At 49.3% G+C, this 25,943-nt stretch overlaps 2 protein-coding genes across 7 annotated transcripts in view; both read left to right on the top strand.

Moving 5' to 3' along the window:
* Positions 1 to 14,439, top strand: part of znf638 (zinc finger protein 638) — a 43,146-nt gene extending 28,707 nt beyond the window's left edge. For 3 of the 5 annotated variants that reach the window (XM_061251235.1, XM_061251237.1, XM_061251238.1), the window contains 25 exons: positions 1,525 to 1,586; positions 1,716 to 1,754; positions 1,923 to 2,371; positions 3,006 to 3,163; positions 3,612 to 3,761; positions 4,265 to 4,363; positions 4,468 to 4,511; positions 4,639 to 4,703; positions 4,874 to 4,908; positions 5,032 to 5,163; positions 5,955 to 6,086; positions 6,279 to 6,320; positions 7,534 to 7,665; positions 7,850 to 7,981; positions 8,131 to 8,156; positions 8,253 to 9,228; positions 9,372 to 9,428; positions 9,543 to 10,808; positions 11,276 to 11,383; positions 11,518 to 11,650; positions 11,946 to 12,179; positions 12,630 to 12,929; positions 13,240 to 13,362; positions 13,739 to 13,860; positions 14,194 to 14,439. In XM_061251235.1, coding sequence (XP_061107219.1) covers positions 1,525 to 1,586; positions 1,716 to 1,754; positions 1,923 to 2,371; positions 3,006 to 3,163; positions 3,612 to 3,761; positions 4,265 to 4,363; positions 4,468 to 4,511; positions 4,639 to 4,703; positions 4,874 to 4,908; positions 5,032 to 5,163; positions 5,955 to 6,086; positions 6,279 to 6,320; positions 7,534 to 7,665; positions 7,850 to 7,981; positions 8,131 to 8,156; positions 8,253 to 9,228; positions 9,372 to 9,428; positions 9,543 to 10,808; positions 11,276 to 11,383; positions 11,518 to 11,650; positions 11,946 to 12,179; positions 12,630 to 12,929; positions 13,240 to 13,362; positions 13,739 to 13,860; positions 14,194 to 14,214 — 5,037 coding nt within the window. In that variant the 3' untranslated portion in view covers positions 14,215 to 14,439. The remainder of the gene's footprint in view (positions 1 to 1,524; positions 1,587 to 1,715; positions 1,755 to 1,922; positions 2,372 to 3,005; positions 3,164 to 3,611; positions 3,762 to 4,264; positions 4,364 to 4,467; positions 4,512 to 4,638; positions 4,704 to 4,873; positions 4,909 to 5,031; positions 5,164 to 5,954; positions 6,087 to 6,278; positions 6,321 to 7,533; positions 7,666 to 7,849; positions 7,982 to 8,130; positions 8,157 to 8,252; positions 9,229 to 9,371; positions 9,429 to 9,542; positions 10,809 to 11,275; positions 11,384 to 11,517; positions 11,651 to 11,945; positions 12,180 to 12,629; positions 12,930 to 13,239; positions 13,363 to 13,738; positions 13,861 to 14,193) is intronic. The other 2 variants (XM_061251236.1, XM_061251240.1) reach the window with 2 other exon arrangements.
* A 4,997-nt stretch (positions 14,440 to 19,436) lies between these two features.
* The window catches only part of dysf (dysferlin, limb girdle muscular dystrophy 2B (autosomal recessive)), a 119,756-nt gene continuing 113,249 nt past the window's right edge, over positions 19,437 to 25,943 (top strand). For both annotated transcript variants that reach the window (XM_061252964.1, XM_061252967.1), the window contains exon 1: positions 19,437 to 19,714. In XM_061252964.1, the coding sequence (XP_061108948.1) occupies positions 19,627 to 19,714 (88 nt within the window). In that variant the 5' untranslated portion in view covers positions 19,437 to 19,626. The remainder of the gene's footprint in view (positions 19,715 to 25,943) is intronic.

Here is a 25,943-nt window from a genome sequence, read left to right on the forward strand (position 1 = left end):
TTTTCCTGTATGTCTGTTGCTTAATGGTGAGTTTAACCATTATTTCAAGCCCAAGTGCCTTGGGCCAAGATGTCTAATCTAGAATGACAGATGCCCATAGGCGGTGTGATTCATGAGGCTTGGTTAATTAGGTGGTGTCTGTGGGGAATAATGTATGTCTGATAATCCAGCAAATGAAACTAAATAAAACTTTTCCTTCCCACGAAACATTTGCATAATTTATATGAACTTGTATATACACAGCAGTGGCCTTCCCACTTCTGGAATTTAAAAGGCAGAGAAAATACCATGGATTGTGTGCCAATAAAAAAAATTATAAGGACGTAAAGTTTTTCTTTAAAAAAAAAAAAAAAAAAAGAAAAAAAAAAGAATTTGTGAAGACAATTTAACAGATCGTCTATACAGCACACAGGAAATGCCTGGCAGTGTCCGTGGTGACCCTCTCCTAAAGTAGGAAGGAGGGGGATCTAGTTAAATAAGGTTACTGTCAGTGAAGAGATGCTGAAGATGTGCAGGACTTGAGGATGAAGAGCAGGATGAAGAGCAAGGTCTCCTGGGACTTTTTTGCAAGTTTGCTTTCTGAGCTTGGACATTCAGCAGATTCATTTAGCAGTGTGCTGAGTTATCATTGTTGCATTGCATTGTCAGACAGACACATTGTTTTTTTTTTTTTTAAGTCAGCAAACCCCGACAAAACTGCATGGCCAAGTAGAAGTAGGACCCATTACAAGAAGCTGAAGATGGAAGTGGAGATTGGAGATTGCCTCATCGTTTTTCTTTGTCATTTTAAGTTGCAAGACCTTAATCGCAGAGTTTTGTGAAGATTGTACAGTTTAAAAAAAAAAATGCATTAATAACCTCAATTAATTTAAGCTATATCTGGTAATGCCATTTTTTGCATTATCCAAATTTTTTAAATGTTTTAATTTTAATTAATTTTTGTATTTTTTATTTTAGTACATTTTTTGAAGTATTCTGTTGGGAGGGAATGGTCCAGCGAGCAATATGCAGAAAGGAGAATTTAGTCACATGGCTGCACTGGACTGATTTCAGTACCTTTTTGTCCCATTTGCCCTGATATTAAAGCCACTACCCCACTCCCCCTCCCCCCCAAAGGGGGGAAAAAAACGAACAAACCAAAACAAAATAACAGCCCTTAATTACTGACCCGAACAAAATAACCGCCCATTTCTGTCAATGTCACTGTTTTCTACAGTGGTCTGGTAGGCACGACTTCTGTGTGGCAGTTACATTTTTTAGACCGAATAGGAATTGCATACAATTTATCTGTTGACTGGGTAGACTAGTTGGTGATTAAGGGACTTCAGTTAACTCATTGAAGGGTTTTGGATGCCTTTTAATAGTCATTGAATTCACGTTTAGTAAGCGTTCAGTTCTGTGGACGCAGGCGAACCTGAGGTTCTTATTGCTTTGTGCGTTGTTCCGAGGTTGAGGCGAGTGATTGCGTTGAGTAACGACACACGTCTGCGCTCTGTGTGTTTTTGTTTTTTTTTGGGTCGGCAGGACTGGATCGAGCACCAGAACACCAGCATTCACATCGAGAGCTGTCGTCGCCTGCGGAAACAGTGAGTTTACTGGGGAAGCTTACGGGTGTGGGGTGGAAGGGCCGTGAAAATGTTTTGGATGAATTAATTTCTGTTTGATGGTTGGGCCTTTATTATTATAACCCTTTTTGTTCTTTTTGTTTCGCCAAGATATCCTGACTGGAACGTGGAGACTATTGCAGTTTCCAGGTGAGCGTTGTTTGCATGTGTGAGGGTTGGGTGTGTGTGTGTGGTGTCGATCTTTGCGTTCGTTAATAATTTTGTTGTATGAATTTAACTATGACAAATAAAGGCGATTCAATTCAACGTTCGATCGCTCTTATTATTATTATTATTATTGTTATTATTATTCTTCAGGACCGAGAGGAAGCCGCCCCAGGACCGGCGTAGCCCGAAGCGGCGAACGCGTTCTCCGTCCAGGTCCCTGTCGTGGTCGCGGTCGCCCAGCCCCTGGCACTACCATGGCCGCTCGGGGTCACGCGGCCGGCGGCCTCGGTCCCGGAGCCCGCGGCGGTACCGGCGGTCCCGCTCCCGCTCCCGCTCCCGCTCGCCCCGGCGTGCCGCCCGCCCCCCCGCCCCGCTGCCGTCCCGCCGCCGGTCCCGCTCCCCGCCCGCCCGCCGGACACGCTCCCGCTCCCGCTCCCGCTCCCACAGCTACACCCGGCGCTCCCCGCCCCGCGCCGCCCGCCGCCCCAGCCCCCGCCGGCCCAGCCCCCGCCGCCCCAGCCCCCGCCGGCCCAGCCCCCGCCGGCAGCAGCGCTCCTCTAGCAGCGAGAGGCTCGCCAAGAAGCTGATCCAGTCCTCAGGTACCCGCCCTGACCGCGTGACACGTTACGTTACGTTACGTTACGTTACATTACGTTGCATTACATTATGTTACATTACGTTGCGTTACATTGTTACGTTACATTACGTTGCGTTACATTACGTTGCGTTACATTACGTTGCGTTACATTACGTTGCGTTACATTACGTTGCGTTACATTACGTTGCGTTACATTACGTTGCGTTACATAACGTTACATTGCATTACATTACATTACGTTACATTACGTTATGTTACATTGCATTACATTACGTTACATTACGTTATGTTACATTGCATTACGTTGCGTTACATTGTTGCATTACGTTACATTACATTACGTTACATTACATTACGTTGCGTTAATCGCATTCGGCACACGCTCTTATCCAGATCGACGTTCAGTTGATTAGACTAAGCTCCTCTGGAGCAATACAGGGTTAAGGGCCTTGCTCAAGGGCCCAACGGCTGTGCGGATCTTATTGTGGCTACACCGGGGATCGAACCACCGACCTTGCGGGTCCCAGTCATGTACCTTACCCACTACGCAACACAGGCCATCTGCACCGCCGCGAGAGTCCCCACTGTGCCACTGTGACCTGTGTGTGTGTGTTTCTCTCTCTGTGTGTGTGTAGGACTGTCTGTGACTCAGAACACCACCCTGGAGGCCATGATGGAGTCCCTGGCTCCCGCGCTCATGGCTGAGCTGGCCAAGAAGAAGAGCGGCTCCTCCTCTGCCTCCACCAAGACCGTGCCTGGAAAAACAGCCCCCTTAAAGTCCAGCTCCTCCAAGGTGTGTCCCACCTTTACAGACTGCATCACTCCTGTAACTTCTGGGGACAGATGTGTCAACGGAATTTGTTTAATTGTTGCAGTTACATGTGGGTAGTAAGTGTTACGTTAGTAAATTAACACTTTAGTACTTTTTTTTCAGTAGAATCCGTTCTTACTCTTACTCAAGTAGTTTTTTTGGATGACTACTTTTACTCTTGCTTGAGTAATTTCTTATTTGAAAGTCACAGTGCTCTTAATTTGAGTACAGTGTTGGCTACTCTTCCCTCATCTTGCAGTTACAAAGTACTGATTTGTTTAGTTCTGTGTTTTTTATAGTTTTCATCAGGACGGTAAAGGTTTTAAAAGGTGAATTCATCACGCCGCGTGGTCTGATTCTCTCCCTCTGTCTCTCTCTGTCCTTGGCGTCTCGTTTTCTTCTCTTGTCCGACTGCCCGGACTGATGTCAGAATCTGAAAGGGAAGAAGGGGACCCCGGCTGCCTCCCGTCTCCTGCGGCTGAAAGGCGTGCCCTTTGCCACCTCCCACCAGGAGCTGGTGGAGGCCCTGGAGCCCTACGGGGTGGTCAGCAGCGCCACTCTGTTCAAGAAAATCGGAGAGGTAAGGGGCGGGAATGCTCCAGAACGCCTGACGTTGCAGTCCCCAAATTTAGTTTAAACGGTATGGTGTGGGTAATTAATGTCAGTCCTCTATCACATTGCTCTCTGCCGCGTGCTAAATGTAGATTTCCATTTCCTTTCTTGGGTGGTTTGTCCATATTGCACCCGAATTAAATGCATAACAAAACAAATAAGCTGCAGTTATAATGTGGTTAGTTTGTATTATTTTTTCATTCAGGGGTGGTCTGTAGTGTAGTGGTTAAGGTAAATGACTGGGACACGCAAGGTTGGTGGTTCTAATCCCGGTGTAGCCACAAAAAGATCCGCACAGCCGTTGGGCCCTTGAGCAAGGCCCTTAACCCTGCATTGCTCCAGGGGAGGATTGTCTCCTGCTTAGTCTAATTAACTGTACGTCGCTCTGGATAAGAGCGTCTGCCAAATGCCTGTAATGTAATGTTTCTGTTGCACACGTCTTAAAGGCCTGTTGCTCTGTGCGTCGTCTAGGCGACGGTGTACATGGAGACGGAGGAGGACGCCAAAGCCCTGGCCACCTGCAGGAGCCTGGTGATACGGGGCAGAAGCATCACCGTCTGCATGGACAAAGTATGTCTGAAATGTCCGCCACCCCCTGTGCCGTTTCTGCAGTGTTTTTCGCGGTGATCCCGTCGTTCTGATTCCTCTGTTGTGCCTCTTGTATGTGTTTTCAGGACACGACGAGAGATCACAAGGCGAAGTCTGTCGTAGCTAAAAGGTATGTCCGCGCTTCTCAGCCCTTTGAGGTCAAAAGACTACAACAGCCATGATCCTGCGCTGCTGTCCTGGTTGTTCTTTTGGAGCATTCCTGTTTGACCCGTTTCCTCTCTCTCGCGTCGTCACAGGAAGGAGGCGCCTTCAGCCAAGCAGCCCGCGGGCACGAAGGCGAAGGTGCCTGCCAAGAAAACAGGTGAAAGCTTGCTTACCCCTCCTCTCCCGAAAATTATCATTCTTAAATAACACTGTGCCATCATGCACAGAAGCACGGCTGAAAATGTGTTAATTAATCGTTTTTAATTTAAAAAATGTGTCTCAACTAAGTTTTCTTTCTTTTCTTTTTGTCTTCCTCTTTCCCCACAGATGGCAACCCGACTCTGAAGAAGCTAGTAAAGAAGGTATGTTGTATTTTTAATTGTTCAGGTGAATGCCTCAAAGATTGGAGCTGGGTTGTCCTCTGATGTACGCATGATGCCTGTGCGGGGGTCGTGCTTTACCAATGCTGTACTTTTTGCACCCAGGATTTGTCCAAGATATGTGTCGTCCAGATCGGGGGTCTGCCAGAGAGTGGCTATGCCGTGGAGGACCTGAAAATGCTGGCCGACCCCTTCGGCTTCACCTCTGGCCCCGTCGTCGCCTTCCAGCAGAAAATGGTACGGTAGCTGGGGTCGTCATGGCCTACTGGGCCTTCAAAGTCTCATCACGTACGTTACAATGAGGGATTTGTGCATTACATTGCATTACAAGGCATTTAGCAGAGGCTCTTATCCAGAGCGACGTACAACGAAGTGCAGATCGAACACGGGAACAAGTGTGAAGAGGACCCTAGGGTACAGTACGGTTCCGAGTCCTAGCGTGACCATACAGATACAATTTGAACCCTTTACATATACATCAACTTACCAACTAGCGTACCACGGTTGGCAGCTAGAATACCCCGAGTACAACAACTCCATCGCTTGGACAGTGTGACAGTCTCAAACTAGTGATGGAAGAGTGTGGTTTTGTGGAACTTCACAATGGGTAGAACTTTCCCATAACTTACATTACATTGCAGTTATGTAGCTGACGCTTTAATCCAAAGCGACTTACTGTTTATACAAATAAACAGGGGACAATCCCCCCCTGGAGCGATGTGGGTTCAAGGGCCCAACAACTGTGCTGATCTTATGCCTACTCCCAGGATTTGAACCACCGACCTTGCACGTCACAGTCATGTACCTCAACCACTAGGCTACAGGCAGACTTGTATAAATCGTTTTGGCCCACCTTACAGTATGGTTAGTTCAAATTGGTGATTTCCCCTGTTGCGTACACCCTCTCTAGTTAACATTCAGGAACGTTTATTTCACTGCCTCAGACTAATAGAGACATTGTGGGAAATGAAGTGTGTTGGGCTCTGACCTCTTCTCAAACCTAAACCATCCTTGTTGCCATTTCTCAGGCGTTAGTGGAGATGCCAGACCAGGACTCTGCGAACGCCATGTTGCAGGCCTACAAAGAGAGCCCCGCCAAAATCCAGGACGACCAGCTGAGCTTTGAGCAGATGACCCGGCCCGTAGATTTACGCAGTCCGGTGAGGAACCAGCACCCAGCCTGTTTGGCCAATTTGTGATAAACTACTGATTCCTTTTTTTTGCTATCCCAGGGGAGATTAGAATGGCAGTTGCATCTCATGAACTTGAAATAGTTTTCCCGATTCACAGTTCATTTTTATAATTGGTTATTAACAGTCTTGTTTTTTTTTTTTTTTTGTTCCTTTTTTTAGGAGTCGTTGTTCAGAGCATTCATGGGAATTGACAAGGCCACGGTGAGTTTTATTTAAATGAAAAAACACTTTTAATTTTTTTTAAATGTCTATTTTCATAGCAGACTTCTAGCAAACTATCCAAGCTTATCCAATCTTTCCACTTAATTCAAATGCCACCGCTACAAGTTTCTCACCACCACTGCCGGCAAGAGCATACACTTATCCAATTTCTCATCAATAATCTGGACGTCACCATTATTGTGAGCTGCCCTGCTCTTGACAGGCAAGATTTGTGCCCCCCTCCCTCCCACCCCTCAGTATTCACTATGCTAATTCTGTCTTGTAGTAGCTTTTTTCCCTCCACTAGCATCACAGTAGCCTATGGTTGAATTCAGTGGATTTGGAAAATTGTAGAATGTCTAAGTGAATGTGAAGTCTTCTGCAAAGTACTTCTGATGGCTCGCTAAGTTATCCGTCTCATGATCAACATTGTCGGCAAGTGGTAGGCAGCTAGTCTCTCCCGATAGGAGGGGTCTGGTAGCCCTACCCCGTACCACCGAATTATGTCCCGCAGGTACGTAGTACCAGGAAGAACCCTCCCATTTGTCAGGCATAGAAAAGGTTTAATGCAAAGCGTATTGGCTCTTGTTATGGTTGGTGTTGTATTAAATGTGGTAAATGGTTGGCATTTATATAGCGCCTTTATCCAAAGCGGTGTACAATTGATGCTTCTCATTCACCCATTCATACACACACTTGGGCAGTACTTGTTGGTGGCCACTGTGTGGCAGCGATTAGCTTCTGAATGGCGATTTCAGACTCGGAAAGGAGAGGTTTTGTGGAAAGTTATCTTCCGTGTGGGTGTAGGATGGCTGCATTAATTTTGCTTTTGCTCGATGAAAAGGATTACGCTCTGAGCTTAAATTAATGTATTGTTTTGTCTAGCTTATACCGCCAGTCGATACATAATTATAGATACTATGCCAGGGTACAGAATGGGTATGGCAAATACGGTTCCCTCTGCCTGTGCTTTTAAATTTTTTATTATTTTTATTTAGTTATATTATTTTATTATAGACAGAGAAGGGAAGAGTGCAGAAACCGTCATGGTGGGAGTCGACCCCCTGTCTGTGCGCAAGGAATCTTATTTAGCTTCGACCCCACAGGCTGGACCACGCGTCTTGCCACTTTTGCCCTTTAACGGCCAGGTTGCTCCTTCCTTGAGATCGCCCAGAGGTGAACCAGGTTCTGATTCTGCCTGTCCGACCCACAGGAAGCTCCAAACCTCGCGGACCGCCTCCTTATCGTCAGCAACGTTCCCGCGGGGCCAAGCCCAGCGACAGAGGTCCAAGAGCTGATCAAGCGCTTTGGGAGCTTCAAGCAGGTCCTGGTACTAAATCACAGGGTGAGTGGGCACGGCTGTCTCTGGCAGGGATACCTGGTTGACTGGCTGCGTAGGTAGTATCGCAGTTGGGTAATTACTAGAGGGGGCAAGCGCACTACCTGATTGGGGGGGTTAGAATCTGCACACCCTATACCATCAGTCATATTATTAATATTTTACAAAAAATTATTTCCAACCTCATCAGATCATTTTGGAAATGGATACTCCAGCCATTGCCAAGGCGGTCTACAGTCGTTTCCAGAAGTTTCCCTGCATCGTCCAGAACAACCCCCTCTCCTTTTCTGTCCTCAAGAAGCCTGTGAAAGCCTCGGAGGAGGCAAGTTGCCACAGTCCCCTTTACTCAAGTCTAAATTCAGTCAATTCTGCTGCTGAAAATTGTAATGATGTTCCAGTGAAGATGGCTTCATTGAAGGCTGGCTGATAATGTTTGCACATTAAGTTAATGTACTGTTTTTGGTCTTGCAGGTCAAGAAGAAACCTGAAGTTAAAGGGTAAGGTGTCTTGTTTAAAGTAATTCTTCTGAATACACATTGCACATTGTAATTCCAGGTCACCGAACGTCCTTTCTCGACTGCCTTTCTTTGCAGCGCCAGACAGGCCGCCAAGTCCGTCTCCGCAGCTAAGAAGGCCTCAGCGGCCTCTAAAACCATGGCCGCCGGCTCCAAAGGCGCACCCACTGTCCCCAAAACCACAGCTGCTGCAGGCAAAGCCAAAGCGTCCAAGGCTCCCGCGAACACGACCGCCCCTGCGGCCAGTAAGGCCGAGAAGCCTGCTACAACCAGCGGTACCGTCGCGCCCAAAACTGAAGAACCAGTTCCCGCAGCGCCCCCTGGTGTCACCCCCGCCACCGTAGCTGCTAATGAACCCTCCGCCGAACCCATTGGGCCACCGCCAGAGGGCCCCGTAGCATCTGCCGAGAGCCAGAAGGCGGAGACCACAGGCGATCAGAAAAGCCAGATTGATGTCCCCAATGGGGATCAGGGTACGGCTGAAGCCTCCCCTCTGGAAGCCAAAGAGGACCGGGGGGTGAGCCAGGAGGCCTTACCGAGCAACACGGCTCCTGCACCACCGCAGGGCGAAGTCGCCAACTCCGCCGCGGTCGAGGGCAAGGACCTCACGGCCACGGAGGAGGAGGTGGACGACTCCAAACAGGACTGCAAGCCCGCGGCAGCGGCCAAGCCCGAGAGCGCGGCGGCGGCGGCGCCCGCCGTAAAAGCGCCGCCCGCCAAGGGCCCCGTCCCGCCAGCGGCCGGGCCGGACCAGAACCAGAAGCCGGTGGACTTCCCGCCGGTGACGCCCGAGATCCTGCGGGCGCTGGAGGCGGCGGTGCACGAGTGCCGCATGCGCTCGTCCCTCCGGCGCACCGAGGAGGCCGCCAAGGCCGCGCCGTCCCCGCCCGCGGAGAAGCCCCGCGCCCGCCCGCAGTCCGACGACGAGCTGCCGCCCGTCACGCACCGCGGGACGTCCTCCGGGTCCTCCACGGGGTCGCGCCGGAGCAGGCACGACGGCAGCCCCGTCCCGCGGAGGGGGAAGGAGCGCGACGCGCCCGCGGATAAGCACAAGGTAGGGCTCGCTCCCGTGCCCCTGGTCTGTTAACGGTGTCCTTATGAGTAGCCACGTTTTTATGATCTGTCACCGATTTATTATTATTTTTTTCTGATCGTTTTTTCTGTCTTTGTCTGCAATCCTGCCCCCCTTCCATTCAGAACTCAAGTAGAACCTCAAAGTCATCGGGCAGCTCCAAAGCTGCGGGATGCAAAAAGGTAAGAACCCTTCCATTTTCAAGAAAACTTAATTTTACCTGTATAAAGCAGTCGTGAGCGGCCTGTGTTCACTCATGACGCCTCGCCCCTATTCCCCCCCCCCCCCCCCCACAGTCCGAGGAAGACGCGGTGGACTTCACCGCGGACACCTTCCCCTTCGACCTGGACGAGTTCGTCACTGTGGACGAGGTCGGGGACGAGGCGGAGGGTTCCTCCCAGGAGGAGCCCCTGCAGCACTCCACGCCCGTCCCCGAGAGTCCCAGGACGCGCAAGAGGACCCGGGAAGGCACGAAGGGGGCTTCCGCCTCGCCGCCCGCAAAGACTCAGAAGAAACCGAGCCCTCCCGCTCAGAAATCGCAGAAGAAACCGGCCCCGCCGTCTGCCAAAGCCAAGCAGGCCAAGAAGGTTCCGTCCAAACCTGCCAGTGACGAGGAGGGGCCCAGGGTGTCTGCAGAGGGCGCCGTTGTGGAGGTAACGAAGATGGAGTCTGAAACCTCCAAAACAGAGGTGCAGAAGGAAGGGGAGAGGGAAGAGGAGCATAAGCTGGAGGTGCAGAAGATGGAGGAGAAGGTGGTGGAGGAGAAGGTGGAGGAGCAGAAGGTGGAGGAGGAAAAGGCCGAACCTTCTGGACCCCCCGCCTTGGAATCTCAGCCGGGTGTGGATATGGAGGTTTCTGCTCCGGAAAGTGCTGCCAAGGTGGTGGAGACCAAAACGGTGCAGGCGGCGTCCGACACCACAACCGTAGAAGCAATCACCACCAAGGCTATGGAAAGCCAACCGGAAGATCGAACGGAGGAGGGGAGACCCGCTGTGGAAGAGAAAGACGAGCCTACGAGTGAGACCACTGCTCCCTCCGTCCCTGCTTCCCAGAAATCCCAAGAGCCACCTGTGGAGCAGTCTCCCGTGGAGACTGGTCTGACGGATGCGGTTCCCAAGGAGACCGTTCCCAAGGAGACCGTTCCCAAGGAGACCGTTCCCAAGGAGACCGTTCCCAAGGAGACCATTCCCAAGGAGACCGTTCCCACCGACACAGGTGACCAGGTGCCTGCCGAGGAGAAGCAGGTAAAGAAGCCGGAGCCGTGTGTTAAGAAGTCTTCTCAAGGACTGGCGGCTGCTCTGGTCACACTGGATGAGGTGAGCGAGGAAGAGGAGGACTACCCCGATGAAGAGGAGGAGGAGGAGCTGCTGATGCAGCAGAACGAGGGACTGGTAACCGTGGACGAAGTGGGTGGGGACGAGGACCCCTACCTGCAAGCAGTGAAGGATCTGCAGGCCCTGGTCACCCTGGACGAGATCGTGGAGGAGGATGATGATGAGCCCAACTCCGAACCCTTCCCCTTCAGCCTGGGGGAGGAGACGGGCGACACTTTCACCCCTGAGGTGAGCAGATATCTCTATCCTTCTCTCTCTCTCTCTCTCTCTCTCTCTCTCTGGGTACTTCTTCCTTTACGTTTCCCCGTCTCATCTCATCTCCTTCACTCTCACTGGGGCGGCCTGTAGCTTAGTGGTTAAGGTGTACATGCCTGGGACCCGCAAAAGGTCGGTGGTTCGATCCCCGGTGTAGCCACAATAAGATCCGCACCTTAACCCTGCATTGCTCCGGGGGGGAGGGGGGGGTTTGTCTCCTGCTTAATCTAATCAACTGTACGTCGCTCTGGATAAGAGCGTCTGCCAAATGGCATTAATGTAATGTAATGTAATGTATTTGTGAGGCTGATGCTTATTATTTGATAATGCTGCTGCTTGGCTGCCGTTTGCGTTTCCTGCGAGAGTTTAGTTCCCTGTTGCCCTGTCCTCCCAGTCTGTGGCTGGGTGTCATGGCTGTGCTAACGGTGCTTCCTCCACAGGCGCTGTTGACCCTGGATGAAACGCAGGGCGACGATGAAGAAGCGGGGGAAGAGGACGTCAAGGTACCAAGCCCCGAGAAGTCCACGGGAAGTCCTGCTATTCACGAGGTTGTGTGAAATTGAGTTTATTCAATTTGTCTGTGATGGTTCTTATTTGATAATACTGCCCACTTGGCTGTTAGATTCCCTTTTTTGGGATGTCACTACTATGTTTAGCTGTGCTAACAGTGCTCCCTCTGCAGGCACTGTTGACCCTGGACGAAACGCAGGGCGACGATGAGGAAATGGAGGAGGGAGGAGTCGAGATGCCGAGCCCCAAGAAATCCACCGGCTCTCCTTCCGTCCGGACAGGTGAATGTCTGAGAGAGGGTTCAGGTGAAAGATGTGGCTGTGTGTTCTTGCCGTGGGCAGAGGTCACTGATGTAAAGTTCTTTGCTGAACTGGGATAGCGGGTGATGTTTCAAGAAAATACTCCCAGAAAATGGACCCAGCTTAACTTCTGGGTGTATTTGCAATTGAACGATGAACCCCTAGTCCGGCTCCGCCCTCCAGCCTCAAGTGAACTTAACTTAACGGAACGGAACGGAAGGGAAGGAGTGTTAATAGTGCACTGAATTGGGGAAAGTTTAGTAATGATAAATGTACTGAATGATGTACCTATTCTTAAAAGGTTTGGCGCCGGCAGACTCCCCCGTGGTACCCTCAGCCGAGCTGGCCGAGCTGGTGGGATCTCCCGGCTTCGAGGAAGGGTGCTGCGGCCTGGAGGAGCTGCGGAGGATGAATTTTGTTACTGTAGACGAGGTCGGGGAGGAAGAGGAGCAGCCGGCGGAGGAGGCGGAACCAGCGCCAAGCCCCGCCGGGAGGGCCGGCCGGCCAAAGAAGAGGCGGCGTCAGACCTCCGTCGGTGAGTATTCGGGGTACCCATGGCACCCCAGGCCTCAGCCGACACACAGGCCGATTGATTTCAACCTGGGTGGGCAGTGTGTGTGTTCGTGTGTGTATCCTCTAATGCAGGGGTGTCTTAACTCCAGTCCTGGAGGGCCCCGCAGTGTCTGCTGGTTTTTGGTGCGTTTCAGCACGAGAGATGAATTTCAAAGTCTTTCGCAAGAGTCCTCACGCCTTGTTCTCAAGGCCTTAACAGGCTGCTGATTGGAAAGGAAACCACAAATTACCTGCGGACACTGCGGCTCCTCCAGGACTGGAGTTTGACACCTGTGCCCTGATGCCATTAGAAGCGGTCATCTGATCACGTAACGCCTGTTCAAATGGTAGTAATTCGCATGAGCAACCCTGTCGCACGGGGAGGAGATGCTGTGTCAACCTCTGCCAAAACGCACTCTCCCCTACTTTGCAGTCAGGAAATCGACCAGAGGGAGGCCGTCTTTGGCTGTGAAGAAAGAGGAGGAGGAGGAGGAGAAGCCTGCTGTGACCCCCAGCCCTGAAGCCCCTGCGGAGGGCTTATTCGTTGTCCGCCCCGCGGATGCCGAGAGCCAGGACCCGGAGCCTCGGACCGTAAAGTGCGAGGCGTCCGAGGATGTGCCCGACCGCGTGTCGCTTCACTCTAGACAGGACCCAAAGTCCAACGGGGATAAAACCCTGCCAGAGGATCTGCAGGAGAGCCGTTGCACGACCAACCCCAAAGCCCTGATCAAAGGTAGGACAACTAGAACGGGCCTGGCCATGGTCAGATTATGGTCAGACGAAATGGGGACGTTTCATTGTTAATGGCTCTCTTTTTTTCATTCGTTTTTTTGAGCTTACGTTTAGTTTTAACGGAAAGTAATCGTTCACCTGTTGCGCTGACTTTGAACGATAATGACTCTGCCTGATGTTAACCCTCACCATTGCAGTGTGCAGTCTGTTGGAACCAGAGTTTTCATTAAACTGTTAAGGGCGGATTTGGCTATAGACGGCTGCACGCACACTGCATCAGAGCTGCTCACTGCACTGTGTCTGTGTTCCAGAAGAGTCTACGTTGGGGAGAGAGGAGGGCCTGGGAGGGAAACCGGATGCAAAGAAGCACAGAACACAGTCTCCCCTTCCCACAGACTACAAGATGCCTCCGTTCTCTCCCAACAACCCCATTGGTAAGCCGCCAGGAATACAAAATGCGTCCGAATCGATACTCATCCACCCACCCACGCCACCCTCTTCGGATCTCCTGGGGATTTTTGAAAAAATATATTTTCTAGACCACGTGACCCGGGATGACCTTGTCGTTGTGAGCAACTGGCAGCTCATCGGTGCTTTCGTTTGCGTGTGACTGCTGGGCTATGTGAAGACGTATGACTTTGACTGGCTGCCCACGAGTAGCTTGGTGATTATACAGAGATCTGGTGGCCGGCGTGGCTGTTGGACTGTTACATGGTTCACGCGTCGAAAGGCGTGTTTGTACGTGTGTGTTGTGCGCATGCGGTTGCTGTGCCGGGTTTGCGATTGCTTCATCCTGCGTCGCTGTCGCAGGTTTGGAGTTCGTGGTCCCAAAGACGGGCTTCTTCTGCAAGCTCTGCTCCCTGTTCTACGGCAACGAGGACGCTGCCAAGAAGAGCCACTGCAGCAGCCGCAAGCACTATCAGAACATGGAGGTGAGAGACGTCGTTAAAGGCCCGGGGCCGTCTTCTGGTTCTGCTGCTTTCAGTGTGGCTCATGGAGAGGAGTACGCGGCCCGTGGCGTAGCGCTTCGGGTTAAGGCACATGACCGAGAACCCGCAAGGTCGCCGCTTCCCCCCCCCCCCCGTGTAGCCATACTCAGATCCGCACAGCCGTCAAGGCCCTTAACCCTGCATTGCTCCAGGGGAGGATTGTCTCCTGCTTCGTCTAAATCAACTGTACATCGCTCTGGATGAGAGCGTCTGCCAAATGGCATTCATGTAAATTGATGAATTTGTTTCTTTTTTTTTTTTCTCTTGTTTCTGCAGAAATATTTCCAGAAGGAGTGAGGGGGGCCCGGTCACAGCTCCCCGTTTGATTGGTTCCTCCCTCCCTCCCCGTTCACCTCCTCTCCTCTGGGTTCTTCACATTCATGGGTCCAATTTCACTCAAAATTGTACATTTGTTTCCTTTTAGGAGTTCATAACTATTCATTTAAAGAGAGAAACAGGCAAAAAAAAAAAAAAAAAAAAAATGCAAGTGTGTAACACAATAAACTTGAGTTTTATTTAAAATATTTGTCTGCCTTTTTTTGGGTGGGGGGGGGGGGGGTTTCTGCATAATGTTATTTCCTCCGTGAGAAATGTGAGTTCAGGGTTGGGTCTGACCTGAATCGCAGAACGCCTGCCATAATAGTTCAGTTAATTAACTACGGAGTTAACTTTTCACCTGAATTTCTTGAAAGGTGCATTTCTTGATGCCAAATCAGTTTTTTATTGTATAAACACATTTTATCTGATGGTTTGTGTGGGTGGGGTGGTTCAATTTAATATCGCTGTCCAAGAGGGTAGGGTGTTCACTAACTTGTTGGGCCTTGTCGAAGTATGAAGAACATGGAAGTGGTTAACGGGACTGGGCAGTGGATGCAGCTTGTTTTCCGATGTGGGTTGTCACTGAACAGCTCTGCCTTTCAGTAAAGCGGGGCCATGGGACTGAATCGGTCCCCCTAATGCATTTAGTTCATCAGCATCACAAGGCCTGGGACAGCGTGACTTCCATCTTATTCATCAGTTTGTCTCTCCAGCCATTTTCTGTTTTCATTGCTCTCAGGCTTGTTACAGAGTTGAATTTTTTATTATTATTTTTTTTTATTTCAGATTTTTTTCTCCCAATTTGGTAGCCAATTGTACCCCATCTAATCCAATTAGTGGTAGCTGGGGGACACAGCGCCCACACCGCGGCCCGAAGGAGAGCGACACGCCTTCTTCAAGCCGTCTCGTCTCGAGCTCGTGACCGTGATTCCGAGGAATCGAACCCCGGCCCCCCATGTGCAACTGCAGCAAACTGCAGCCGCGAGTCCGCTGCATGTTAGCCTGTTGCGCCCATGCGGCTCACCCACGGAGTTGAAAACATGAAAGTTTTAATTGCGCGGGTAATTGTCATCTTTTTCTAAATGCTTTTTTTGTTTATTTTGCAAGGTGACCTTGTGCACCACTTTAAATAATACTTTTTGCGTATCTCAGAAACTGCTGATCTCCTGGGAAAATTTTTAATAAAATAAATCCAGTCAGCAGAAGTTCTGTGGACGGAAACGCCGTGTTCATGAAAGACGTCAGAGGGGAATGGCCAGACTGCTCAAAGCTGACAGGAAGGTGACGGTAATGCAAATAGCCACACATTACAACAGTGTTGTGCAGAAGAGCATCTCTGAACACACAATGCATCATAACTCTTAAGTGGATAGGCTACAGCAATAGAAGTCTTAATAAATACCTACTAAAGTGCTCACTGTATTCCCCCTGCCCCTTTCCCTTCAACACCCCCCCCCCCCCCCCCTTTGCATGTTCCTTCTGTTCATTCTCACTGGGGTTCTCTGTGGTCCACTGCCACTATTTATAGTGAGAGGAATTTCCCATCATCATATCCTAGCAGGGCGGCATGGATGGTGCAGAGGGTAGCACTGCCGCCTCACAGCAAGGAGGTCCTGGGTTCGAATCCCCGTCGGCCGGGGCCTCTCTGCGGAGTTTGCATGTTCTCCCCGTGTCTGCGTGGGTTTCCTCCGGGTTCCTCCCACAGTCCAAAGACATGCACGTTAGGCTGATTGGAGAGTCTAAATCGCCCGTGGGTATGAGTGTGTGAGTGAATGGTGTGTGTGCCCTCCGATGGACTGGCGACCTGTCCAGGGTGTATTCCTGCCTTTCGCCCAATGTATGCTGGGATCGGCTCCAGCCCCTGTTCAGGATAAGCATTACATTACATTACATTACATTATTGGCATTTGGCAGACGCTCTTATCCAGAGCGACGTACACAAAGTGCATACCCATAACCAGGGATAAGTTCGCTGAAAGACCCTAGAGGTAAGTACAATTTCAACTGCTACCTGTACAACAAAGATAAGGACAAAGGCCTTTTTTTAAAAAAAATTTGATTTTTTTTTTTTTTTTTTTGAACAAACAAACAAACAAACAGAGCAAAAGTCACCAAAGTTAACTATCCAAACACTGCTTACCTAGCCAACTAAAAATACCGATACACAAAGCAAGTCACAGAGACAGCAAATAAGGTTCACAGGGAGGGAGGTAGGGAGGGTTCAGATAATGGATGGATGGATGGATATCCCAGCAGGCACTGCTGTTTCATATTGAGAGAATGTCTGTGCTGCTGTGGCTTTCGTCCTTGCCGGACTCTAATGAACCTTCTCTGATGGCTACGCCCTCTCGGTTTTACGTAGTTCGTGTGTAACGTTACTGATCCTTGTGCTTCTGTGAGTTCCTATCCACCGCCATTTAAAATCCAATAATCGGGCGATTCTGCTACAACGGGAACAATTGCCCTGGCACACTTTTAGAAAATGAAACCCTTTGAAACACCATTCTATTAATCTCCGTCAGTTCCTAAGTTTGTCTGTACGGTATCTGATAAGAGCTGAACTTTAACTGGAGGGAGATTATAATACGTTTGCCACTTTAAACTGGAAATCGTTGCAAGATGTCATTCCCGTCACGTTGCTAAACAACTGTCGCAAAATCCAACTGCCATCACACGGTTGCCCTGCTTTTATCTTGCTGCTCCACTTGTGAAAGAGGACATTGTATTAATAACTGAAACTTGTATGGTTTAGGCCTACCCACTTGCGCTTACTGCAACATCCCTGTTGAATTCTCTGTCTTGTTTTCTACCATCTGAAACTCGAGGGGGTTTTTGTTTTCCTATACACAGAGGTACTGTAGTTTGTATTCACCCTCAGAGACACTCCTGAGTGTAGATGGAGTGTGTAGATAAAGACGCCTTTCAGCCCTGAACGGAGAGTAGTGATTTTCCATCACAATGTTTTTATGGCCTTAGGTGCATCCAGATTAAGACCATGAGTTCAAAACTCTCTCTCTAGTAATTACCCTTCGTTGTCACAATGGGTCTCAGACACGGTTTACGGCTGATGAACTGTGCTTGAATCGTTTGGGTTGTAAGATGTGTGCGTGTTGTGAACATGTTGGGTTAAATTCTCTCTTGCTCACTTGTCTTGAGAGCTTATTCATCAGAGGCAATCATGCAGCACTCTTAGGTACACAGAGCTTTCTTGGATTAGGGGATGATTTAATTAATTAATTTAATTAAAAGTGTATTGTTTAGGGGAAGGCAGCGCGATTTGTGCTCATGCATTTTCCTTGCATGCCTGACTCCCAAGCATGAGGCTTGCAGCAAAGGAAGCAACCAAACAGACTCCGCCCCCACACCCGTTAGCCAGTTCCCCATTGGCCAGCTGCTGGGTCACATGAGAGATTCCGGAACTCTGTGTGTGGGGTGTAAGACAGCCATTGTAGCATAGACTGTAATTATATCGGCGCACACATGGTACATTGCCAGTGTTTGCCTCAATTGAAACTTTTATAATTTGAAGTGAAATATATTGCAGTTACAGTTATACAGGCTTGCACTGGGACTTTATTAGTATGTAACGCCTCCTACAATGCTTCAGTATCCTTCTGTGGTTGAGAATCAGAACTCCAGTGTTGAAGATCAGAATTCCAGCACTGAAGACCAGAACTCCAGTGTTCAGGACCAGAACTGTAATGTTGACGATCAGGCCTACGGTGTTGAAGATCAGAACCCAGACGCCGAAGATCAAAACCATGATAATGTGGATCGAAAGGTTGCGGAACACAGCCCCGATGTTGCGGAACGGAACCGCGATGTTACGGAACAGAACTGTGATCTAGCGGAACAGAGCCCCGACGTTGAAGGTCAGAACCCAGATGACAAGGATCAGAACCCCAATATTGGAGAACAGAGCCTTGATGTTGGGGAACAGAACCCCAATATTGGGGAACAGAGCCCTGATGTTGGGGAACAGAACCTCGATGTTGGAGAACAGAGCCTTGATGTTGTAGAACAGAAACCCGATGTTGAGAAACAGAACCCCGATGTTGTGGAACAGAACCCTGATGTCGGGGAACAGCACCTCAATGTTGGGGAACAGAACCCTGATGTTGCGGAACAGAACCGTGATGTAGCGGAACAGAGCCTTGATGTTGGGGAACAGGACCCTGATGTTGGGGAACAGAATCCTGATATTGGGGAACAGAACCTTGATGTTGGGGAACAGAACCCTGATATTGGGGAACAGAACCTTGATGTTGGGGAACAGGACCCTGATGTTGGGGAACAGAACCCTGATATTGGGGAACAGAACCTTGATGTTGGGGAACAGGATCCTGATGTTGGGGAACAGAACCTTGATGTTGGGGAACAGAACCCTGATATTGGGGAACAGAACCTTGATGTTGGGGAACAGGACCCTGATGTTAGGGAACAGAACCCTGATATTGGGGAACAGAACCTTGATGTTGGGGAACAGAACCTCAATGTTGGGGAACAGAACCCTGATATTGGGGAACAGATCCTTGATGTTGGGGAACAGGACCCTGATGTTAGGGAACAGAACCCTGATATTGGGGAACAGAACCTTGATGTTGGGGAACAGAACCTCGATGTTGGGGAACAGAACCCTGATGTTGGGGAACAGAACCCTGATATTGGGGAACAGAACCCTGATATTGGGGAACAGAACCTTGATGTTGGGGAACAGGACCCTGATGTTAGGGAACAGAACCCTGATATTGGGGAACAGAACCTTGATGTTGGGGAACAGGACCCTGATGTTGGGGAACAGGACCCTGATGTTGGGGAACAGGACCCTGATATTGGGGAACAGGACCCTGATGTTGGGGAACAGGACCCTGATGTTGAAGATCAGACCCCCGATGTTACGGATCAGGGCCGTGATGCCGTGGATCAGGGCTGTAAGTACAACCTCTGGAGATATTAGCATTGCTGATGTGAACAATGATTCTGGGAGAAATTGATTCTGGGAAAAACTTGCATGCCTTTGAGCTGCGGGCTGTGTTGTTAGCATAGCTTTTGCTAGCATGGCATTAGCTTCTGTATCGGGCTGCATGCCTATTGTGCTCTGTCACTTTAAGCAGAGAGACTGCGTGTGATTGAAGGGACAGTGTGTGTGTGTGTGTGTGTGTGAGAGAGTCTGGAGTCTGCGCACTGGCTCCAGCAGCAGCAGCAGCAGCAGTCAGTCTCTCACTGCCTCATACTCCAGCCCCGGTGTTTTGGCAGCGCTGGTCTCTCTGCCCTGCGGTCTGAGAGGCTACCTGGGGACCCTCGACTCAGGACTCTGCCTCCCGCTCTCTCTCTCTCTCTCCCACCCCAGGCCAGGTTGACTTCAGATCAGCCCCCACCTCAATTCCCCCCATGCTGCGCGTTTTCATCCTGTGCGCCAGCAATGTGGTGACTCCGGACGAGGACGTCACCGACGCCTACTGCTGCATCACCTACGACGGTAAGGGGGCCCGGGGTGGAGGAATGGGGCGTGTGGGGTGCGGGGCCCGTGTGAGGCTAGTACCTATCAAGTCTTAGTTTCTTTTTCCTCTTCTGCTTCTCGCTCCCTTTAGCTCGGCAGCTGAGGTTATTATTGGAAGCACCAGTCAGCCCACTATTTCTGCTTTGCGGCCCGGGTGTGGAAGTGGGGGGAGGGGGGGCGATGTAGATAGATGGGGAGACTGGAGGGAGGGGGGGGGGATCCTGTTTCACAGTATGGCAGTGTTTATAGTGCGAGCTGCAGCGGGGCGGCCATTGTGGCTCTGCTGTCCTCAACGTTGTTTAGATAGGGGATCCTCTCAGTTTTTACAGAGCCTGTGGCCTTGCGATGTCGTCAAAGTGACTGGGATGAGGCTTGACTGGCATTCTGAACTGTGCTTAATTAAAGAAACTGGGATTATCTCCTCTGCTTAAATCACCGTCATCATATTCTAGACTTCCGTATAACAACCATGTATCCAACCACTGCATTTATTTATAGAATAATTACGTTCAATTCTTGTATTATTTGTTTCTTAGTTGCATCCTAATATCAAGGATGTATGACCCTTAAGGGAAGACATCAGCTGAATGCGTGCAGACAGGTTGGGCTCTTTCCAAAATCACGTTGTTGATCTTCTTCGAGACAAGAGCCACACGAAAGCAAAAAAACAACATCAGACCTCATCTCAGCTTAATTAGATTTTCACATCGCTGCAAGCTGACGGTGAAGAGTACTGCCGTATAAAGACAAGAATGTTTTTATTATAGGGAATGTGTCACATCTCTCTGACCATTGTCTATTGTGGGATTTAAATGAGCGTGGACCTTTCCACTTTAAATTGCAATTTGTTTTTAAAACTCATGAATGTAACAATCATTTATAGACTCCACGTACTTGTACACGAACCAATGTATCCCATGAATCCGATGAATGACATTTGAGATTACTCACTTCTTCTTCCAGTCCATAGTATGTCCGTATTTTCAGGTTTCTGTCATCTCAGGTGGACCTGTTTCACTTCTGTCTCTGCTGCGTTGGGAGATTACTGTGCAATAGCACCCGTGGCTTTTAATGATCCACAGTGTGTTTACCCTCCTCAGCATTGTATGACGAAACACAAACATCACGGTCCAGCCATTTTGATAACAACACAATTCCCAATAAAAACTGTAGGCTAAAGGTGGTGGTTTGGGATAAAGGTTGATCCATAGTCTAAGGGTAATGTTCTTAATTGATTCCTAATTGATTCTTAATTGACAATGTGTGTTAACATAAAGATAATCACATGACTACAAATAACCTTTTAGTGTTAATCCTTATTAGTGTTAGACCACTTTCTGAATTAAGTACTTACTACATTTTTGTGTTAAAACATTGTTACAAGACCACTGTAAATCCCTTCCTATCATTTAAAAAGGCTCATTGACATGTTGACTCACCCTCTGCCTGTGTTTATAGTCCTTAAATTTTGGTTTTGAAATATGCAGTTGACAGGCTGGCACTCTGTACCAAAACATTGTACAGCTGTACAATAATTCAAGCTCATTGGTTGAAAATTGGTTCTAATTGCCACAGCCAATCCTGTTTCAACATTAGCGCGTTCACAGAGAAGGGGGAGGGATAACCAGTGTTGTGGTTTGTGAGTGATTGTTGCTGCAATTCCTCTCTTGACCATGAGAAATACGAAATTTCCTATTGTACCTTTAAATCAGCTTGGGTTTTTACATTGACAGTCAATGGGCTCTTCTGCACTCAGGAGACATTCTTCCGGGTTGCTTCACTGCCTGGACCCTCCCACCCTCTCCCGTTTCTATTTACACTCGATGGTTACTTCCCACCTCTGAAGATAGCAAGCGCCTTGGTAACCCATCATTCTCAGCATGGGGTAATTGTCGCCCTTAACCAATAAAAACCCAGTTTTGCTGAGAGAGGTTGTGGCAGGCCTCAGAGTGGTATTTTCCAACCGAACAACCTGTCTGCTCCTCCTTATCGAAAGCACAGAAGAAGAACACTCGTAGCACGTTGTGGGCTTTGCTGTGAAACATTTTTGCTGTTATGTCCCGTGAAGTTCTTGACGCTTGAGATGTCAGAATGTATTGGACTTTCACACGACGGGGTTTTGGCTCGTCACCAGCCAGACAGTTGGGTGCAGAAGTCTCAGCATAGCTGAGGATGATTCAGCTGTTGTGCTGAATCATCTGAGCTCCTTTTTCCTTGTGTCTCCTGCGAGCAGTAATGGAATTTGAATTCCGGTGACCAAGACCTGCTATTTATTATTGTCTTGTCCTTTCTCTTAATCGTGCCTTAGTCAGGATGGTTTTTGGCTATGCTACAAATGCGATTGACCGGAAATTAAACATTTATTTATTTTACCGATTTACAGCGCAGTCCATAAGTGGCTCCAGCACTTTGAATTTGAGAAGAAACTGTCACCTTTAGGAGATTGAACAGTTGGCTTCTCAGCTGTTTCTGTTCAGTCATTTACTTGCAGATATTAGAAGCCTTTTAGTATCTAGTCTTGATTCTAGACTTTTGATTGCCTTTGGAGTCTGGCATCTGTCACCAGTTGTGCCAATGACAGTCATTCATTCATTCATTCATTCATTATCCTAACCCGCTTATCCTGAACAGGGTCGCAAGGGGTCTGGAGCCTATCCCAGCATACATTGGGCGAAAGGCAGGAATACACCCTGGACAGGTCGTCAGTCCATTGCAGGGCACACACACCATTCACTCACACACTCACACACTCATACCTATGAGCAATTTAGACTCTCCAGCCTAACCTGCATGTCTTTGGACTGTGGGAGGAAACCAGAGTAAACCCATGCTGACATGGGGAGAACATGCAAACTCCGCACAGAGATGCCCCGGCCGACGGGGATTCGAACCCAGGACCTCCTTGCTGTGAGGTGGCAGCGCTACCCACTGCACCATCCGTGCCGCCCCCACTAACAGTCAAGGAAGCAATTATATGGCTGAGAAATAAGAAAAGAATAACAGGGAGAGACATCTGCCAAGCAGTAGGCTTTGAAAAGCAACTGTTTGGAACATCAGTAAGAAGAAATGGAGCCCTGGTGAGCTCAGCAATCGCAGTGGGTCTGGTAGGCCAAGGAAGACCTCCAGAGTTGATGACAGAATCATTCTGAAAATAGCTCTAAAAATAGCGTGCAGAGTTGTGGAAAGAGGTCTTGTGGACAGATGAGACCATGGTTAACTTGTTTCAGAGTGATGGAAAAAGCAAAGTGTGCCGGCTAAAAGGAACTGCCCACCCCCTCCTCATCTCTGAAACAGTGGTAATGGGGGTGTTATAGTATGGGCATGCATGTATGGCTGCCACAGGTGCTGGCCCCCTTGCCTTCATTGATAATGTAACTGTTGATAACGGCAGAAGTGTACAGAAGCATCTTATCTGCTCAAGTTCACTCAAATGCTTCTGAAATCATTGGAAGGTGCTTTATGTCATAGCAAAGCAATAATGCCAAACATGAAACAACGCCCTCTTTCTTCCTAATTATGTTCAAAACAGGTTTTTTGGTCTCTGACTGATTAAAAAAAAAAAAAAAAAATTCTCAGCTTCATAATGGCTTCCTCATAATGGCGTCCAAATACTTACGGACTGCACTTTATGTACCCAACTCCACCGTCTCACATTCCATGCTTATAGATATATATAAAGAGGATTGTTTTTAAGGAGCTGTGTGTGTGTGTGTGTGTGTGTGTGTGTTTCTGTGTCTGTGGAAGTGTAATTTGTGATTTATAAAAGTATGTTGCATTCGAGAGACATTGGTTTAGCTGGAAAGGATAAAGGAAAGAACTGGCTTCCTTTGTCACTCACTGGAGTCTATATCTCGCTGGCCTTTTTAAGCGAAACTGAGGCCTGTGTTGGGAAACACTGCCCGTTATAGGATGGTTGTGCGCGCGCGCGTGTGTGTGTGTGTGTGTGTGTGTGTATTTACTGAGGGGATCTCCCACGTCAGCTGCTGTTTTCCACACTCAGAACACTGGCACACTCACACACAGCTGTTTGCCACTGAAATCACATAGCATGCCCACACACTTACACTTACCTCCCCCCCCCTCTCTCTCTCTCTCTCTCTCTCTCTCTCTCTCTCTCTCTCTCTCTCTCTCTCTCTCTCTCTCTCTCTCTCTCTCTCTCTCTCTCTCTCTCTCTCTCTCTCTCTCTCTCTCTCTCTCTCTCTCACACATTTGTTCACGGCGCACATGTCTAACAGGGAGGCGGTTGCTGTGACCCGTCTCTGGAGATCATTGTCACACACACAGCCCATTTCCCCCCTGTCTGCAGACTCAGCACAGGGGGCTGAGGCGGTGGAGGTGGTGTGTGGGGGGTGCTTTGGGTTGGTGGCTGGGCGGTGGAGGTGGTGTGGGGGGGGTGCTTTGGGTTGGTGGCTGGGCGGTGGAGGTGGTGGTGGGGGGGATCGGGGGGGAGTGAATGCCATGCCACCGGACCGATTCACATTTCTGTAACGTTACACAGGGCTCCTGATACACAGCAAGAACCTGGACTGTGTTCAACTGAGGGATAGGGGATCATTTTCAAAACGTATTGCACAAATGGACAAGTGGAGCATTATTTACAATGATTATTTACAAGCCAGGAAAGAAAGTCTATATGCAAATGTACTTACTGTGGATAACTGATCCTTTTATTATTCGGTATAGCCAAAAGGACTTGACTTACTTCATGAGAAGTAGGCGGGCCATCCTTTTGCTTGAGGTCCAGCTCATGAAACCTGAGTACTGAGCCCAGTTGGACAGTCGACCCATGAGACAAGCTTCGGCAGGTTTCAGTCCTGAATTTGACACTCTGGCCCTTTGGAGAATCATGCAGAGAGTAGAGATCCTGCTGATTTAATGATATCTAAATTGTGCTGTGTAATTCTCTCTGAATAGTGGAAGCAGGATTTCAACAAAGAATATGAAATATTATACTTAAGCAGGTTTACTTCTCAGGATGATGCAACTCTGGTCAACTAGAACTGCAGGGTCTACCTGGTTCTTTTCACCTTAGGGATCAGCAGCCAATTCAGATCCAAAAAGACAGGTCTGAAAATGTAACCGTGTGGTCAACCGCTTGGATTGACCAGGCTGATGGATAACGTGTGAAATGCAACCCCGAACACAAATTTAACACCAGTTCATGTAAGTTATTATTATATTGTTATAACCAGGGTTATGGTTTGTCATGTCATAAAATATAAAGTAACCAGAGCTCTTACAAGGTTGAAAATGTCTTTTTAAAATTCTTTAAAGTGAATGGTTCAAGAGGATGGTTTAAGAGAGTGACTTGACTGAAGTGAACATAATGAGCATACGGTTAAAGCAAACGGTCTCAGTGAATGTCTGAACCGTGCGACAGGTCGCAGTGAACAGGCGTACGTATCAGACAGGGGCAGCGTGCCGTCTCCGTTTGTGCCAGCAGGTGGCGCCTCTCGGCCTGTGGACCGTGCTCTGCCCCAGCGGGGCCGTGTAACGGGGATCACCGGGGGTGTTCAGGGGATCACTGGGCGGTTTTCAGGGGATCACTGGGGCGGTGTTCAGGAGATCACCGGGCAGTGTTCAGGGGATCACCGGGCAGTGTTCAGGGGATCACCGGGCAGTGTTCAGGGGATCACCGGGCGGTGTTCAGGGGATCAGCGGGCGGTGTTCAGGGGATCACCGGGCGGTGTTCAGGGGATCACTGGGGCGGTGTTCCGGGGATTCCCTCCCTCTGCCCCGCAGCTGCGTGCCTATCTGGCCAGGCTCCTACCTCACGTGGGGCAGCACTCTGAAGCTCTCTGAGGTTTCAGGACGACTGGTGTTCTGACTACCCGGGCGGCTTGAGAACAAACTGGACGGGCGAAGGCGTCCTCTCTCTCCTTTTGCCTGAAATCAAAATGTCCAGGTTAGCCTACGGCTTTACTCTCACGTCGGACGGAAAAAAAACTTGGTCAAGGAACCTCGAATTGCTTGGATGGACTACTGCATGGAGGCGGAGAATGGACTTGACTGGCTTTGAGGTTAATGGGTCTTTTCTTCCCTGACGTGAACTTCAGTGAAGCTAACTGCCCTGCCGGTGTGCTGGCTGAATCGGCGGTCTGATGACGAGCACACAGACGCTGTGTCGGATGTGAAGACAGCGCTCTACGCCTTGCATTCGGCCATAAAGTTGTTATTTTAACAGTTCCTGCCATAATGGGATTCAGCA

This window comes from Conger conger, chromosome 8, assembly GCF_963514075.1.
Source record: "Conger conger chromosome 8, fConCon1.1, whole genome shotgun sequence".
NCBI lineage: Eukaryota > Metazoa > Chordata > Actinopteri > Anguilliformes > Congridae > Conger > Conger conger.